At 42.6% G+C, this 17,099-nt stretch overlaps 1 protein-coding gene across 6 annotated transcripts in view; it reads left to right on the top strand.

The window, feature by feature from the left end:
* Positions 1 to 8,444: 8,444 nt before the first annotated feature.
* The window catches only part of CNOT10 (CCR4-NOT transcription complex subunit 10), a 63,509-nt gene continuing 54,854 nt past the window's right edge, over positions 8,445 to 17,099 (top strand). For 2 of the 6 annotated variants that reach the window (XM_043540880.1, XM_043540879.1), the window contains exons 1-2: positions 8,457 to 8,503; positions 15,009 to 15,207. In XM_043540880.1, the coding sequence (XP_043396815.1) occupies positions 8,486 to 8,503; positions 15,009 to 15,207 (217 nt within the window). In that variant the 5' untranslated portion in view covers positions 8,457 to 8,485. Of the gene's footprint in view, positions 8,749 to 15,008; positions 15,208 to 17,099 lie in introns of all 6 variants that reach the window. The other 4 variants (XM_043540881.1, XM_043540882.1, XM_007067218.4 and 1 more) reach the window with 4 other exon arrangements.

Raw genomic sequence — 17,099 nt, 5'->3', positions numbered from 1 at the left:
TGGGCTATAGAGGATTCCAAGTTGAATATGAGTCAACAATGGATGCCGTTGTGAAAAAGGCTAATATCTTCGTGATGTGTATCAACAGGAGTGTCATAGTTAAGACACAGAAGGTAAGTGTCCCACTCTCTTTGGCACTGGTTAGGCCTCAGCTGGAGTACCATGTCCAGTTCTGCATGGCACACTTTAGGAAAGATATGGACAAAATGGAGAGAGTCCAGATGAGAGGAACAAAACTGATAAAAGGTTTAGAAAATCTGATCCATGAGGAAAGATTAAAAAACTAGGCTTGTTTAGTCTTGAGAAAAGAAGATTGAAGGGGGCCTGATAATAGTCTTCAAATATGTTAACGGCTGTTATAAAGAGGACAGTGATCAATTGTTCTCCATGTTCACTGAAGGTAGGACAAAAAGTAATAGGCTTAATCTTCAGAAAGGGAGATTTAGATTAGATTTTAGGGAAAACTTTCTAACTATAAGGGTAGTTCAGCTCTGGAATAGGCTTCCAAGGCAGGTTGTGGAATCCCCATCGTTGGAAGTTTTTAAAAATAGGTTGGACAAACATCTGGGGCCAGGGATGGTCTAGGTTTACTTGGTCCTATTACAGCACAGGGGGCTGGACTTGATAATTTCTTGAGCTTATGCACTCAGAGTCTAATAACAAGAATTTTTGATACAAGCTGAGGATGTATCAGTTGGAATCAAGAGAGGAGGAGAAAGATGTGGGTGAATTAGTCCATCCCAGGATGACTATAAACCACCAATATGTGGTAGCTGTGAAAAAGGCTAATGCAATCCTGGGATGTATCACCCAATGTATTTCCAGTAGAGATAGGGAAGTGTTCTTACCATTATACAAGGCACCAGTGAGACCTCATCTGGAATACTGTGTGCAGTTCTGGTCTCCCTTGTTTGAGAAAGATTAATTCAAACTGGAACAGTGCAGAGAAGGGCTACTAGGATGATCAGAGGAATGGAAAACCTACCTTAGGAGAGGAAACTTAAGGAGCTTGGCCTGTTTAGCCTAACAAAATGAAGCCTGAGGGGAGATATGATTGCTTTCTATAAATACATCAGAGGGATAAGGGAATGAGACGAGTTTTTTATGTTAAGGGCCAGTGTTGGCACCAGAATGAATGGATATATACTGACCATCAACAAGTTTAGGTTTGAAATTACATGAAATTTTCTACCCATGCGAGGGCTGAGGTTCTGGAACAGCCTTCCAAGGGGAGTAGTGGGGACAAAAAAACCTAACTTGTTTCAGAACTGAGCTTGATAAGTTTATGGAGGGGATGGTACAATGAGATTGTTTACAGTGGCATATGGCCCATCTGTGACTGCTATTAGTAAATATCTCCAGTGGCAGAGATGGACACTAGAAGGGGAGACTCTGAGTTACTACAGAGAATTCTTTCCCAGGTGTCTAGCTGATGACTCTTGCCCACATACTCAGGGTCTAACTGATCATCATATTTGGGGTCGGGAAGGAATTTTTCCCAAGGTCAGATTGGCAGAGACCCTGTGGGTTTTTCACTTTCCTCTGCAGCATGGCGTACACATCTCTTGCTGGTCTGAACTAGAGTAAATGGTGGATTCTCTATAACCTGACGTCTTTAAATCCAGATTTAAGGACTTCAGTAACTCAGACAGAGGTTATGGTGCCAACGACAGGAATGAGTGGGTGAGGTTCTGTGGCCTACAGCGTGCAGGAGGTCAGACTAGATTATCACGATGCTCCCTTCTGACCTGAAAGTCTGAGTCTGTGATCACTTCCAGCTCTACATCTCTCATTTCTATGATTATTGGATCTGATGACAATGCACCTGGTCTGGATGCCAAGATGAGTCAGCAGAATCACCCTGCCCCTGTACATAGGGTCCTAAAGCACTGCAACAGTCAGTGATCCTAAACCTTTGGCTCTAGAGCTATAATAGTCTTCAGGAAACTGCATGGGGATTTGATTTAGTCCACATTTTAGTGAGTCTTATCTTACTTAGGGAATGTGAACAATGTGCTGAACACGGATGCTAATTCCCATTTTGGCTGATAAATATAAGTTAGCATGAGGAGAGCTGAGCAAATGTACTTGAACTGCCAGGATCCCCTTAGAAACTACAAAAAGGGAGCGTGAAAAGGGAAGATATGCTGGCCAAATGCAGCCACAAAGAACTACAAGGCAAAATATCTTGATATTGCATTTTGATGACTGCATCAAAATCTGGGGACAACTCTCATTCCTCTGAAGCCACATATATTAACCACTGGCAAAGGTTAGGATGCTGGACTGTTTAGAATACACATATGATCTGGTATGTTCCTCTGTTCCTCTATCGAGAAGCTGATAGGATTTCCAGGGAAATACATTGAATTCTATTTGTATTAGCAACTTGGAAAATAAACTGAAGATACTATGTTGTTGTTGTTTTTTTTTTTACTCTGCAGTGCTCTTGCCTGAGGAAAAAACACTTTATTACTAAAGCTTTCCACCCTGAATTGATCAGAGCTACAAACAATAGATTTAATTATATTATGAAACGGGGCATGTTAAAACCTAGGTCAAAAAGAACAACAACATATTAATCATAAAGTGCCACATGCTAAGATCCTGAAGCCATCTGGAGTAAGGACCTTATGATTTGGCCCCCAGAATAAGGGGAGTCAATAACTATGGATTCCCTGTTGGTTTTCCACATAAGTAACAAAAAATGTGGATGTCACTCGTGATCTGCAAATGTGTATTATAAAACACCAGGCGCTGAATTTTACAGAGGATCAGTCTGTTAGTAAAATAGTAAATAAACAAAGCCTCTTCTATCTCAACAACAACAAAACTTAACTGGAATATTCAAATGCCTTCTAGCAAAGTGCATGACTGCTACAAAATATAGCCAGCCTTATGTTAGGTTTGGCATTGGGAAAAAATGCTTCAAAATTATTGAAACATCTTTAGAAAATTTTTTAAAAAAATGCTTGGAATGAAAAAGTATGTTAAGATTTTTCTTTCCCATATGGAGGCACAAAGTCTGCTTTGAGAACTCTTATTGAGACTCATTTTTTGGCTGCGGGAACATCTGGTAAAAGCTAGATAGTAATACAAACACAGTATCCCCTTTTAGTTTACTGCCCTATCAATAAAATGCTTGCAAATGTTATAGTATAACAGAGTAAAGGGTGAACACTAAGTTGGTGGAAGGGGTAGGAGATGGACAAGTTTGTTTATATCTTTGGAGAAAACACTTCAACAGCTCCTCAGGGAGGACCCATTCCTCTTTGAATGTCTGGAAAAATGTGTAGATCATCATAAGCACTACCACAAACAAATAAATAATATTCTGTAAATTCTCTTTTTTCATTTATTTAACATTCATGTTAGGAGAGTTGTTAGGTTCACTTCTCACTGAACACCACCGGCTTCACTAGAGTTTCAAATGCACTAGGGTATCAAATGTTCAGTTTTTACTTCCCCCACAGAATGAAACAGGTAAGTTTATTGAAAAGCATAGAGAATAAAAATTCTCAAGGACCAATGTCTATTCAAGGCTACAGATTTAATATATGTACACATTTTCAATTTTCTGCATCTCAGATCACTTCGTCAAGGAACAAGGTAGCAAGGTTGCAGGATGCAAAGTGCTGTTCAGATGCATATGATACAAATAAACTTCTCATGCAAGCACGTCAGTGCTTTCCATCAACCAGTTACTCGGGGACATTTTGTTTGGTTACATAAATATTTCAAAGCAAGTAAAGGGCCAGATCTTTTAGCTCTTACTCACGTGGAAGTTGAACTTAATGGAAATTTTGCCTCATTGAGGATTGGACCATCATATACCTATGCTGAAATGCTCCCATGTGCAAAGTACCACTCAAGTCTTACTTAAATCCTATTTTGAACACTTAAACGGGACTTGAGTGGGACACAGACTTTGTGGTAGCCCTTTGCACAGAGGAGCATTTAACTTATTGAATATGAATATTCTAGTTTTTCTTCCCCAAATACCATGATGTTTGGAAATACTGACATGGGGGCCAAACTGCTTCTGGACAACACCAAAACTGGGAAGCTGCAAAAGTGGCATAAAGCTATAAAGCCATTTTTGTTCCCCACCCCAAGCCAGTTCTGCACCAAGCACAATTCAGCTGCTCCCAAGAATGGGACCAATTACCATGCAGATACTACTAGATCTTTCAGAAGAGAAAAATGGGAGGAACATGGTATTCCAAAATGAGAATAAAGATGTAGGTATGGGGATGGGAAGAGTCATACAGTGCTTTGAAGGTGAGTACAAAGATTGGGGAGAAAGATAGTTACCTCTTTTCAAGAACTACCACCATGAAAAGTTTATTCAGGCTGTTGCTATTCCACAGACTTCCTGTTCCATTGTTATTTTATTTACTGTGTAAACAAACAAAGGTGCTGAAGCACCATTCCTTATTCTGTAGGTCAATGTGCTGCCTATCACCTCAAAAGAACTAATTCCACCATTGTAACAGGTTTGTGATGTGTATATATAATGTGATTGCCAAATTAATTCTTAATGGCTGCACATGACTTATTTTGTCTAATTAGCTTACATTTTAAAGCATAACTCCACCTTAAAATGCTGCATTTATATGTATTAAAATATATACTAAAGGGAAAATATATTCGTATATATTAATTTGTAATATAGTGCCACCTAGAGGTCAAAAGCTTTTTGGTAATGTGGAATAAGGAAACTCTGATGGGTGCCTATGCCACCAAAGCAAAGCAGGTTAAATTAGGTCAATTAACATATGGCACCTGCAGGAGAGCCAGGACTCCATAAAACCTAATGGAAGATGAGATTCAGTTGGGAAGGAGCAGGTTGGGCCTGTATACAGAGAGAAAAGAAGGGGTCTGGGCTGGGAATTCAGAGGCAATTTGGGCTTGCTGGCTAAAGCTGGGAATACAGGCTGAGACAATGCTGACACAATACTCCACTTGAGGCCTAATCTTCGTGGAGTAGAGTGGAAGAATTACTTCTGGTGTCTTGCTTACAACGTTCCTGCCAATACATCCCAGAATAATGTTCGCTTTTTTTGCAACAGCGTTACACTGTTGACTCATATTTAACTTGTGGTCCCCTATGACCCCCAGATCCCTTTCCGCAGTACTGCTTCCTAGCAGTCATTTCCCATTTTGTATGTGTGCAATGGATTGTTCCTTCCTAAGTGGAATACTTTGCATTTGTCCTTATTGAATTTCATCCTATTTACTTCAAACCATTTCTCCAGTTTGTCCAGATCATTTTGAATTTTAATCCTATCCTCCAAAGTACTTGCAACCCTCCCAGCTTGGTATCATACACAAACTTTATAAGTGTACTCTCTATACCATTATCTAAATCATTGATGAAGATATTGAACAGAAGCGGACCCAAAACTGATCCTGCGGGACCCTACTCGTTATGCCCTTCCAGAATGACTGTGAACCACTGATAACTATGCTCTGGGAACGGTTTTCCAATCAGTTATGCACCCACCTTATAGTAGTTCCATCTAGGCTGCATTTCCCTAGTTTGTTTATGAGAAGGTCATGTGACGCAGTATCAAAAGCTTTACTAAAGTCAAGATATACCACATCTACTGCTCCCCACGTCCCCGAGGCTTTTTACCCTGTCAAAGAAAGCTATCGGGTTGGTTTGACACAATTTGTTCTTGACAAATCCATGCTGTTACTTATCACCTTATTATCACTGGCAAATGCTTTGAGCAGCCGGCTACCGCTGCTGCTGGGCTTAAGAGCTAATCTGCTGATTCTTCCCAATACTCAGGTGGTGTAGCCAGACAACCTACTATAAGCCAGCTGTGCTCATTAGACTGACCAGAGACTGGTTTTGCTGCAAGCCCTGATTCCTGACAGATGTGACCACCAGGGGTCACAGACAAGGCTGCTTAACATTGAGGGCAGGTAGTGGTAAGATGCCGCACAAGCATAGGTACCCCTGGGGAGTACCACAGTTATTTTTTGGAACACTTTTGTAACTGCAAAAGCCCTAGTATAGACACAGTTATACTGGTGTAAATGTGCTTTTGCTAGAGTAGCTTATTTCACTTACTGAACCAGTATGAGCTATACAGGCAAAATACTTTTCTGCTAGTTTGAGCTGTGTCTACACTAGGAATATTTGCTGACATAGCTAATGTAGACTTGGCCAAGGGCTTGATCCTGCAACCTTCACATACACACTCACACTGATTTCAAGGTGCAGAACTTAAGGAGTGCTCATGAGTAAGGGTATGTCTACACTTGCAGAGTTTTTGCGCTGTAAGTTTCACCGGTGACAGGGAACCAGTGAAAGAAAAGCACTGGTTTGTATACTCACTTAATTCCTCAGGCATCAGAGAGTGTTTACACTAGCAGCACTTCCTTTGCCCCCGATGAGAGCAGCACTGTAGGGCAGCTATCCCACAGTGCAGCTCTCTTGATAGGTCTATTGGGAACGGTGGGGAGGCATTCTGGGTCCCTGCTCAGTGCCCCATGCTGCCCTGCTTCATGTCCCATTATTTCCTTGTTTCTTTCGCGGCATTTTTTTAAAAACCCCCTGCTGTCTGGCTGCTTGACCTGCCATATCTACAAGCAAAGGGAAAGGGAGTTTCAAACTTCCCGGGGCTTACAGGGGAAGGGGCGGACATCCATTTACCTGGCGTCAGAGCAGCGGAGATGCTGGCCAAAGTGGTCACTTTTGGAACTCTGGGATATCCTTCGGAGGCCAAAAGGTGTTTACACTGGTAGAACACAGTTCACAACAGTGCAAAAAGAACAGCGGTAAGAGCTGTATGCCTCTTGTGAAGGTGGTTTTCTTTTTGCGGTGAAACTTCTGAGTTTCACCACAAAAAGTCATTAACAAGTGTAGACACTACTGTGGTTTTAGTGCAAAAAAGGGACTTTTTGCGCTTTAAATGGTAAGTGTAGACATAGCCTAAGAATTTCAAGATAACTCCACCCCATACCTCTTCTTTTGACACATGTGCGGGGGTGGTTAAGTGAAAAGAAAACATGAAATATCAGCAAACATTATTTTTACAAAATATATTAACTTACACTTAAAACTCTAATAACAAAATTACAAGAATTCCTGCCACCCTCAAAAATGTCTAATACTAAGTCCACAACTTCACAGAAATATTTTTTCCAAGATCTCTGACAGTGTGATTGGGAAAAGAATATCAAGAGGCCTAACAGACTGGGACTCCCAAGCCCTAGTCAAGGCAATGAGTTTTGCCTTAGGGGATAGGATTTCACCCTCAAGTTTTAACCTTACTGGAAGAGGGGGCAACAGATACATGTTCCAAGACAATCTGGTCCCTCTTAACAACAAATATGACTAGCTGGTAACAAAGTCAGTAATACTGATGATATAACAAATGGAATTGATTAAGCTATGCTCACACTTACTGCAGCAAATATAAAAAAAAGTCAACAATATTAAACAGGAATGAAATTTATCAAAATTTTGGAGAACCAAATCTGAAGAAATAGTACAGAATAATACAGATGAGTGTACTTAAGTTAGCAGATGAGTAAAGTATGGAAACAGTCTTAAAGCATTTGTCCCAAAAGCAATCTGGTGTTAAGAAAAAGCCATTATTACATATATAAAGCTTATAGAATTAAACAAAGGAGTTGTTAATTGCCACACTAAAAATGGTAATTATCTAAAGGTTTGACCTCAGGGGCTCCATGGACTTCCACGGAGCTATGCCAATGTATATCAGCTGAGGATTTAGTCCTGAAGATGTTACTGGCACAGATGAATACTGAAAATAGCTTATTTGTTATACCCAGATCATTATTAAACGTGTGAATCTTTGTAATACTTATAGTGCTTTGGATGCTGCAGTGTCTAATCTCATGTCTTAAAAATAAAACATCACTACAAAGATATAAAAATAAGTGTTCAAAGAATCTGGATGGTGTCTCTAAATGCTCTTGTCTACAGCACAGAGAATCCCATGGACACTTAAATCAATCATGTGAAACAGGCCTCACAGGGATGAGGCCAGAAGTAGGAAGAATCCTGGCAGGATTAACATGGGATTCAAACACCAATTCTGAAAGGAATTTAAGACTCATACACAATGCCACCTTCTGCACGTTAAGTGCTATGGTGATGAGCTCCTTCCTTATCAATACATAGTCATATAATCCATATAAGATAAAAGCAGGCTAGGAAATGCTTTTAGAGAAACTCATCCAACCACCACCAAGGATCTCAGATTGGATTCTTGCACGTGAATACAATTCTTCACGGAACACTGAAGTTCAGGACTGTAAACGGACGAGTGGAACCAAGCAGAATCAAACCATCAAGGCAGGAAGGAAAACCCTTCCTGGATTCCGCTGGCCAATGGCGTTTCCATGGGCACAGGGAGGGTGGGGCCTCGCTTTCCATTTCAACACCCGCCTGGGGGGATGAGTGGCTCGGGCAACGGCACCAGACACTGTAGAGTGTAGATGAATGGCTGGCTTGGTCAGGGTGGGGAGGAATTAAGGGTCACTTGGGTTTTGCAGGGAGACGGGCGGGAAGACGGGGCTTGTCGGGCCTGCGGCTCGAACCCAGGCTACCCTAGCCGCAGGCGCAAGCGGCTCCGGGGGGCGGGGCCTCGGGCGGAAGGGGCGGGGCCAGCGGGCTCGTCTCCCCGAAGGGGCGGTGTTCGCCCGCCGCCCAGGCACAGGATTCTCGCGGGAGGGGAGCGACCATGGCGGCGGACAAGGCGGGCGGTGAGTCTGAAAAGCGCCCCGCTGACCCCGGCCTCTGGCTCTGTGTGCGGGGACTCAGGCCTCCCCGCGCAGGGATCCCCTGCCAGGCTCGCCGGAGGCCTGTACCCCGTCCTAGCGGAGGGATATAAGCAACAGCAGCTTTCTTCGCCGTGGCGACTAATAGCGTAGTGTGTGCCCTTCCGCCGGTGGGAGGCGAAGTAGGGCGGGCAGCCCCTTCTCCTTGCTTGGCGGGTGGGGGCTGCCCCCTCAGTCGCGGGGCGGGGCTTGGGTGCGTGACGCGCGTTCCCGGCGTCGGCGCCTCCCGCTGCGCCCGTGTGAGCGGCTGGGTGATGTCCCCTCGGTCCCTGCCCCGGCTTCCATGAGGGAGGTCCCGAGCCTCCCTCGGGGGTGGGGCGGCCGTTGGGGCCACGCTACATCTTGGCTCCTGCGCTGGGGCGGGGGCGCCTGGGGTCTGGCCGCTGGGGGGCTCCGCAGTTGCCTGGCTCCCTCAGGGGTCACCTGGTGCCCAGTCTTGCGGAGGCCCCGCTGCCCCTGAGCGGTGGGTGCCTGGCACTGGGATTGGGGTGATTGGGTGGGGCCCGGGGCCCGTCTAGGGGGATGTCCTGCCTCTGGCAGCACCCGGGATGAGATGCTGCAAGAAGCCCCCTGCATCCCGCCCTGCGGACAGCTTCTCCTGCCAGGTGCTCGCTCTGAGCCCTGCATCGGGCACGTGTACCCCATGCTTGGAAGAATGGGGTTTGATGGCCCCGCCATCTCCATTTGCCTGACTACTAGTGTTGCTGCTCATACGCTGTTGCAATGGCTCTCAACCTTTCCAGACTACTGTACCGCTTTCAGGAGTCTGATTTGGCTTGTGTACCCCAAGTGTCACCTCACTTAAAAACTACTTGCTTTCAAAATCCGACATTAAAATACAAAAGTGTCACAGCACACTACTGAAAAATTGCTGACTTTCTCATTTTTACCATATCATTATGAAATACATTTATTAGAATATAAATATTGTACTTACATTTCAGTGTGTAGTGTATAGAGCAGTATAAACAAGTCATTGTATGAAACTTTAGTTTGCACTGACTTTGCTAGTGCTTTTTACATAGCCTGTAGTAAACCTAGGCAAATATCTAGATGAGTTGATGTACCCTCTGGAAGACCTCTGCGTACTCCCCCCTTCCCCCCCCCAGGATATGTGTACCCCTAATTGAGAACCACTGCCTTAATATACTAGCTCTGTTTAAAAATCTTTCTTCGGCTTTTGATGCAGTGGTCTCCTACAGAAGTGAATTCCCCAGGCTGGTTGCATGGAATGCAGAGAACCGTTAACTCAGAGTTTTACGAAGCATTTCAATAAATGTTTATTAAAAAAACAAATCCTGAAAAACGTTGAATGTCTGATTTTAATTCCCTAAATTAGGGAGTGTGGAGTTGGAAGACACTAAAAATGTATTGCTTTGTGAAAGTTTAGTATGGCTTCTGATTGTGGACGTGTCCTCTGAAATTAAGCAGGCTCAGTCCTGGTCACCTGGTTTAGATGGGAGACCAAGGACCATCCTTATCCCCTACTTAAAAAAAGATGCTGCATGAAGTAATACTAGTAAAATGAAATACTAGTAAAACAACCCTCACATGCCCAACCTCATGCCTCTGCCCCTCCCCACAAAAAAATTAAGGCCTGATTGACAGTTGCTGTTACACTGGGCAGGCCCCCTAAATAATACCCATGGTTCACAAAGTCCAACTAGCTTTGTGATCCCTTTGGCCCAGAAGGATGGGGCTCAGGCAGTGTGGAGGGGGAAATGGCCAAGGTGTGCTTATGCCCTGGTTACTCTCTGCTGCAGTGGTCCATTAAAACCTGAGCAACAAGAGCACAAGCTAAAACAGTCCTGAGCACTGCCTTGTCCTGCATTCAGTGTTGAATTGGCCATCAGGAGCCTCTGAGGATGGGAAGGCAAGTTGCTTCTCTCACTGCACTGGTCCAGAGAGGAATTCATGTGTGCATTCTAACATAAAACAAAACAAAAATCTTGTGTGTTGGGTAGGTGATAGAAGATGTGTACCAAATTGTCATGTGCATATGCACCTAGTTGTTTTGTGCATCTTTATAAGGATGTACACTCTTCTTAAATAACAGGAGAACTTAAGACTTACAAGAAAAACTTTTAAAGTGAGGGACTTATTTTTGCCTTAATCGAGTTTCCTAGAAAGGAAAATGCTGCTCTTTCAAGTTGATCAAACACAGGTTAGTTTTCATACATATTATTGTAGCATACATACTATAGTGTACTGTGCTATATTTGTCCTCTACTGGGTGAGTTATGAACAGGGCTGTTGAAAACATTTTATTGATACAGTTTTTCAAAAGAAATTTGGGGTTTTGACTAAATTAAATTTTTAGTGAAAATTATTTGCTTTATTTTGAAAATGTTAATATTATTTTCAGAAACTGAATGATCAAAAACAGAAAAGTTTTTATTCAAAATAGCACCGTAGTGCCTCATAGGAGTTATAGTTCAGGTGGCTTATGTTCCCATTCTCCTCTAGAGATTGGCTTCACTGTCTGGACTATGTCTCCTATGATGCACCATGGCTAGAGACTCTTATCTCTTGTAACATACCCTCTCCCCTCACCCAGAGTGGAGAAAGTGGTGCATCACAGGAAATCTAGTCCAGCTAGAGAGCCCAGCCCATAGATGAAAATGGGAACATAAGGTACACAAACTGCAGCTCCAAACTATGAGACATTGCAATATCAATTTGAACTGAATCTTTCAGGTTTTTGATATTTCATTAAAAAGTCAAAAATTTCCACAGAACATTTAAACAAACATGAAAAATGTTTTTTGTTGATATTTTCCACAGGAAGATAAACCTGTTTTCCAACCAGCTCTAATTATGAACAATAACTTCACTTAGCCCTGGTCTACACTAGGAGGGGATCGATCTAAGTTACGCAACTTCAGCTACGTAAATAACGTAGCTGAAGTCGACCAACTTAGATCGACTTACCGTGGTGTCTCCACTGTGGTGAGTCAACTGCTGCCGCTCCCCTGTCAACTCTGCCTGCGCCTCTCGCGGTGTTGGAGTACAGGAGTTGACGGGAGAGCGCTTGGGCGTCAATTTATCGCATCTAGACTAGATGCAATAAATCGATCCCCGCTGGATCGATTGCTGCCCGCTGTTCCGGCCGGTAGTGAAGACATACCCTTAGAATTAAAATAGTGTAGGAACTGGCATACAGTCTTTGACATTAAGTTTCCATTCTGCTAAAGTCCTAAGTTTTTTTGTTTTTTTTTAATCAGGATGCCCACACAAACAATTCAAATACCAATTTTATTTAAGATATTTATTTTTTAAAAATACAACTGAGAAGTTATGCATAGTGAGTAGTACTTATGTGATTTTTTTTTTTTTTTTTTTAGAACACTGCGCTGAATAGATTAGTTTGAACTTTAATTGCATGCTGCAAGTCCGACATTCTTGCTTTTCTACTTAGGTACTGGAATAATCTTCAGTGTTATATATTATGCTTAGGCAGTGTGACTTTTTTTTTTTTAAAGACAATTTAAAAAAAAAAACAGAAAATATGTTAGCATCTGTCATAGCAGAGATGGGTTTGGATAGTGTGGAATAAACTGAGTCTTCCTTATATTTTCTTTGAGAGGTGCTAGAGAGTAGTAATACACAATTGTTCCATCTACCTAAATGGCACACTAGTGGGCTTCCACAAGGGTCTGTTGTATCAACTCTTGTGTTCAGTGTGCATATGAGGCATGGTGTGCTTTGGTAGAGTCAGTATGCAGATGACATTCAGCTCTGTCTCCATTGCATTGGATTTGAACTATGCAGTTGTCATAAATCCAGTGTCTGGCCACAGTTGGGGCTTGCAGAATTTACTGGCTGAGACTTAATTCAGATAACATAGAACAGTGGTCCCCAACGTTTCTGTGGGATAAGCACATTCCTATTCCCAACAGACTGTGGCGGGCGCCAAACACCCCGCTGTCGAAATGCCGTTGAGAAGTGGTAGTGGGGGAAAAAACCTTGCCGCCGAGAAACGGCAACGCTTCTCGGTGGCATTTCGGCAGGCGGTTCTCAGGTGGCAGTGCTCAGCGGTGGCATTTCGGCGGCGCGGTGTCCTGCGGGCGCACACAACTGCCCCACTGGACGCCATTGCGTCCGCGGGCACCGCGTTGGGGACCCCTGACATAAAAGAATAAGGGAAACAACATAAAAATGTCTTCAGTGTCTTTAGATCCCTGGATGTCCAAGTAGTAGTAGTGTATATTAGTGTTTCCTCCATCGTGTGTGGCAAGTACCTTAAATGTACCTACATTAGATTGCCTTTCTCTTTGTGTGATACCTAGACAGTTGAGAAAAGCTGAGGCAACAAAACCATGTTTACAAAGGCTTGGATGGTGGCAGGGTATGTCAGGGAGAATCCTGAACTTGTAACATGATTTAGAACGTGCTTGATAGAGAAAGGTAAGAAGGGCAAAGGGGATAAGGAAGAGCCAGAATTCAAGAACATTTTAAGAAAATGTTAGAGAATATAATATATACAACGTTTTAAAAAACAAACAAACCCACAAATAAATAAAATTCCATGTTTTACATTAATTGGTTCAAACATAAAGCTGTTCCCAGTAGGAATCTTGCTCAGGCTTCACTAAACTTCTTGTTTAGGGCTTGTCTAGTGCGCTGTCAAAGCCCACAAGAGTGCTGTGATTTGTAAAACAGTCTAAAATATTGTGCTGTAACTGCCCTGTGTGGATCCTGCTTCAAACAGGACTACGTTAACACGAACTATATACCTGCTAGAACACTCCAGTTGGATCTACGTGGGCCAGTTAGATTGCAACATGTTAGTGTGCTTTACAAATAACACTCCTCTGGCACATTTTGCTATGCTGTATGTACAAGCCCTTAGTGTTTTGTACTGTGCAGGCCATCAAGTTGCTCTTTTTCTGTAACGTTACTATTTTGTGATTACAGAGGCTTGTCCTTTAAAATACCCCACAATTTCAACTTTTATTTAAGTATACTAACTGGCTTTAGTAGTGAAGACAAACTGTACAGAAATTTACTGGTAGATTATCTGTGATCCAGCCTTCCATAGGAAGTATTTAAAGCAACTGGGAAACTGGTGCTTTTCTGGGATAACTAGTTTAACAATTACTTCACCAGTTTTTCCTGTAATTGAAGAATAAACACTACTTTTGGACTCAGCCTCACATGTGCCCATCTCTACTGCAGATAAATTAAGAAAACAGGATTTTGTAATAGAAACTGGGATAGCCTTAACTACTGTGTTGCTTGAGGTGATGCTATAATCAGTGTGTGGGAATGCTTATCCTGCTTAGCAACTGTTATTAACAGCCATTATCTGCAGCAGTCTTTTCAGTTCAGATATTAGAAAAATGAATGCATCGTATGTGTGAACCCTGGTTCCATGGAAATGCAGATAATACAACATTTTCATGCTGTGAAATGGTGTCCTGATGCTATAAACCAAGGATAGCCAACCTGAGCCTGAGAAGTAGCCAGAATTTACCAATGTACATTGCCAAAGAGCCACAGTAATATGTCAGCAGCCCCCCAGCTCCCAGTGCCTCCCACCCGCTGGCAGCCCCGCCGATCAGCGTCTCCCCCTCCCTCCCCGCACCTCCTGATCAGCTGTGGCATGCAGGAGGCTCTGGGGGAGACTGGGAGGAGCGAGGGCACGGCAGGCTCAGAGGAGGGGGTAGGAAGGGGTGGAGTAGGGGCAGGGCCTGTGGCAGAGCCAGGGGTTGAGCAGTGAGCACCCCCTGGCATAATGGAAAGTTGGCACCTGTAGCTCCGGCCCTGAAGAGCCGCATGTGGCTCCGGAGCCACAGGTTGGTCACACCGCTATAAGCTGTTTTTTTTCCATGATGGTGCAATCGATCCCTTGTTCTAAGACATTAAGGAAGCTTCAATTACTGCAAACAAGGTGCATTGCAGCAAACTCTTACATGATGGATCCACCAATCAGATTTGAGTCCTCAACATTCTGAGGTTCTGTATTTTCAATTTAACACTTCTCAGTTTACCGTTAACTGACCCTTTCAGCAAATCAGGTGAACCTTTACACAGGGAATGGTGGCTTTCTGTACCTTGCTACAGGATTAAGGTTATCGTGCAGCATGAGACCAATTATGATGAGATTTATTAATCCTGTAAAGATTCTGGATTAGGACCTCTTCTACTTGCTTCATACAGAAATAATTTTGATTTTGTTGGAGATGGAGTCTGTTAACTTGAGTATGAAGGTTTTGGAGAGTTGGGCTCCATTGGCTTCAGAAGATGAGCCACAGCTGCTGGACCATGTCAGCAGAGTGGCCCAAGTTTGGGATAAGAGGTCTTCTACTATTTCTGTGGGAAATGGTGACTTCTTTTGGCAGAGCAAAGAAGAGATGTGGCAGTGGATGCAAACTCTTTCTGGTAAGAAACTATCGTCAGCAGTGGAGATTACAAATAGTTTGGACTTGGAAGCGACTGAGAAATTTAATAAAAACCAAGGTGAATGGGTAGTTGTATCATCAGTCCCGTTAAAGAATATGGCTGGCGTTTGAATTGTCAGCAATGGAAAGGAAGGGAGAAGCTGACACAAGGGCTGCAAAGTCCTCAGCTTGTTTTGTCTAGGCAAGTCTTCAGGGAATCCAACATCTAACGTCATTCCAGAGGAAACTTGGTGTTGTTTAGAAATGCTAACAGCTGCGTTTAAAAACCCCTTGTATTCTGTACATGGCAAATATCTAAGAGCTAAGTCTTTAGTAGTGCTTTTGTTACCACTTTGAAAAAGAAAAATATTACTTCCTCCAGAAAAGAGCTGAAACAATAAAATAGGAGAAATGAATCCTGTTCCCAGAATACTTCTGCGGAAGATAAATTGCAAAAAATGAAGCTTAAAGAGTTGTCTGCTTCAGTTCTGTACCAGCAAGTAAATTTTGGATGATACTGAAAGCCTTTTGAGAGAAAACTTAAATAGCTCTCTAGCTAGCGACAAAAAAAAAATAAAAAATGGCTATTGGTTTTTTACTTAACATATGTATCAGAAAATTCCTGTCACTTATCAGTGTTGGTGGTATAGCACACAGACTGCGAAGGCTACCCAGTTATGAGTGGAATGATTTACTGGAGAATTGGAAAAAGAGAGATGATGTGCTACATTCATACTTACAAGAATGTTCCACAAAAGAGCCCATCTCTGTGGTGCCTTTGTGCCTATCAAGTTGGCCTTCTTTCCAATGGAAGGTAGTTAAATGTGTCAATTTGTAATGACAACCACTTCATAGAGAATTACTCATAGAGATTTAATTTCTGTAAGTGTGTTTTAATTGACATGGTATGACAAGTTTTGTGAGAGTGGGTAAGAAACAGTACAGATGTTCTTTAAAGCCTCTCCCTCCCCCCAGTTTATTAAATAAATTGTAGGGCCAGCTAAAGGATTTGTTAGATACTTAGTTCTGGGTCTAAAATGAGAACTAACAATAAAACCGCTTGGGTGGTTTATATGTTGGAATTCTACTCAACCAATCTGTCACCTGTGTAATGGTTTTTCAACCAAGGTGGCTATTCCAAAGAAATCAGAAGAAGACTATGCATAGTTCTCTCAGCTATGGGCTCCCTTAAGGAAGTATGGAAAAAACATGGCATCTCGAAATGTGCAAAGTTGCGACTCGTGAAAATCGTGATTTTTTTTTCCATAGCGATTTATAGCTTTGAATCATTGGGTGCTGATGAAGACTCGTGTATCTTCTGGATTGAAAAAAGGACAAATGCCTGTGTTAGAAATATTATTGGAGAGAAGTGGACCTTTGTGTTAGAAATTAACAAGACGCGGATTTATGTGCTTGGGTCACATAAGAGATAGAGGTAGAAATAACCTTGAGAAAATTATTATAGAAGGAATGGTGGAGGGTCAGATGACCAGCGAGGGAATGGATAGATGGTGTATGGCAGATCACTGGATGGCCAGCTGCCGAGTGCTCGAAGTTAGCAATGGATTGTGAAGATTTCCAAAAATTGTGATGTAGTGTACTGATGGTCAGACATGAATGAATGGATTTACTTGTTTCAACTTAAAGAAGATATGAGTTTAATAATTCTCTCGCGCGCTCCCCTCTCCCCCCCATCAGTTTCACTTAACTGAGGAATTTTCTGGCCTATCACTTCTGACAGTTGGTCTCAACTCAATGGTTAACTTTTTATTTTTGAATATTTGGCTAATCTATTTCCGAGTTAAGCAGCAGGGGGTGTGAAAGGAACTTTGTATTCGACAATTTATTTTGTATGTACTCTACTCATTTAACTAAATATATTGGTTTCAAATT

This window comes from Chelonia mydas, chromosome 2 (genome assembly GCF_015237465.2).
Source record: "Chelonia mydas isolate rCheMyd1 chromosome 2, rCheMyd1.pri.v2, whole genome shotgun sequence".
In the NCBI taxonomy this organism is placed as follows: Eukaryota; Metazoa; Chordata; order Testudines; family Cheloniidae; genus Chelonia; species Chelonia mydas.
This window is presented reverse-complemented; position numbering and strand designations above follow the sequence as displayed.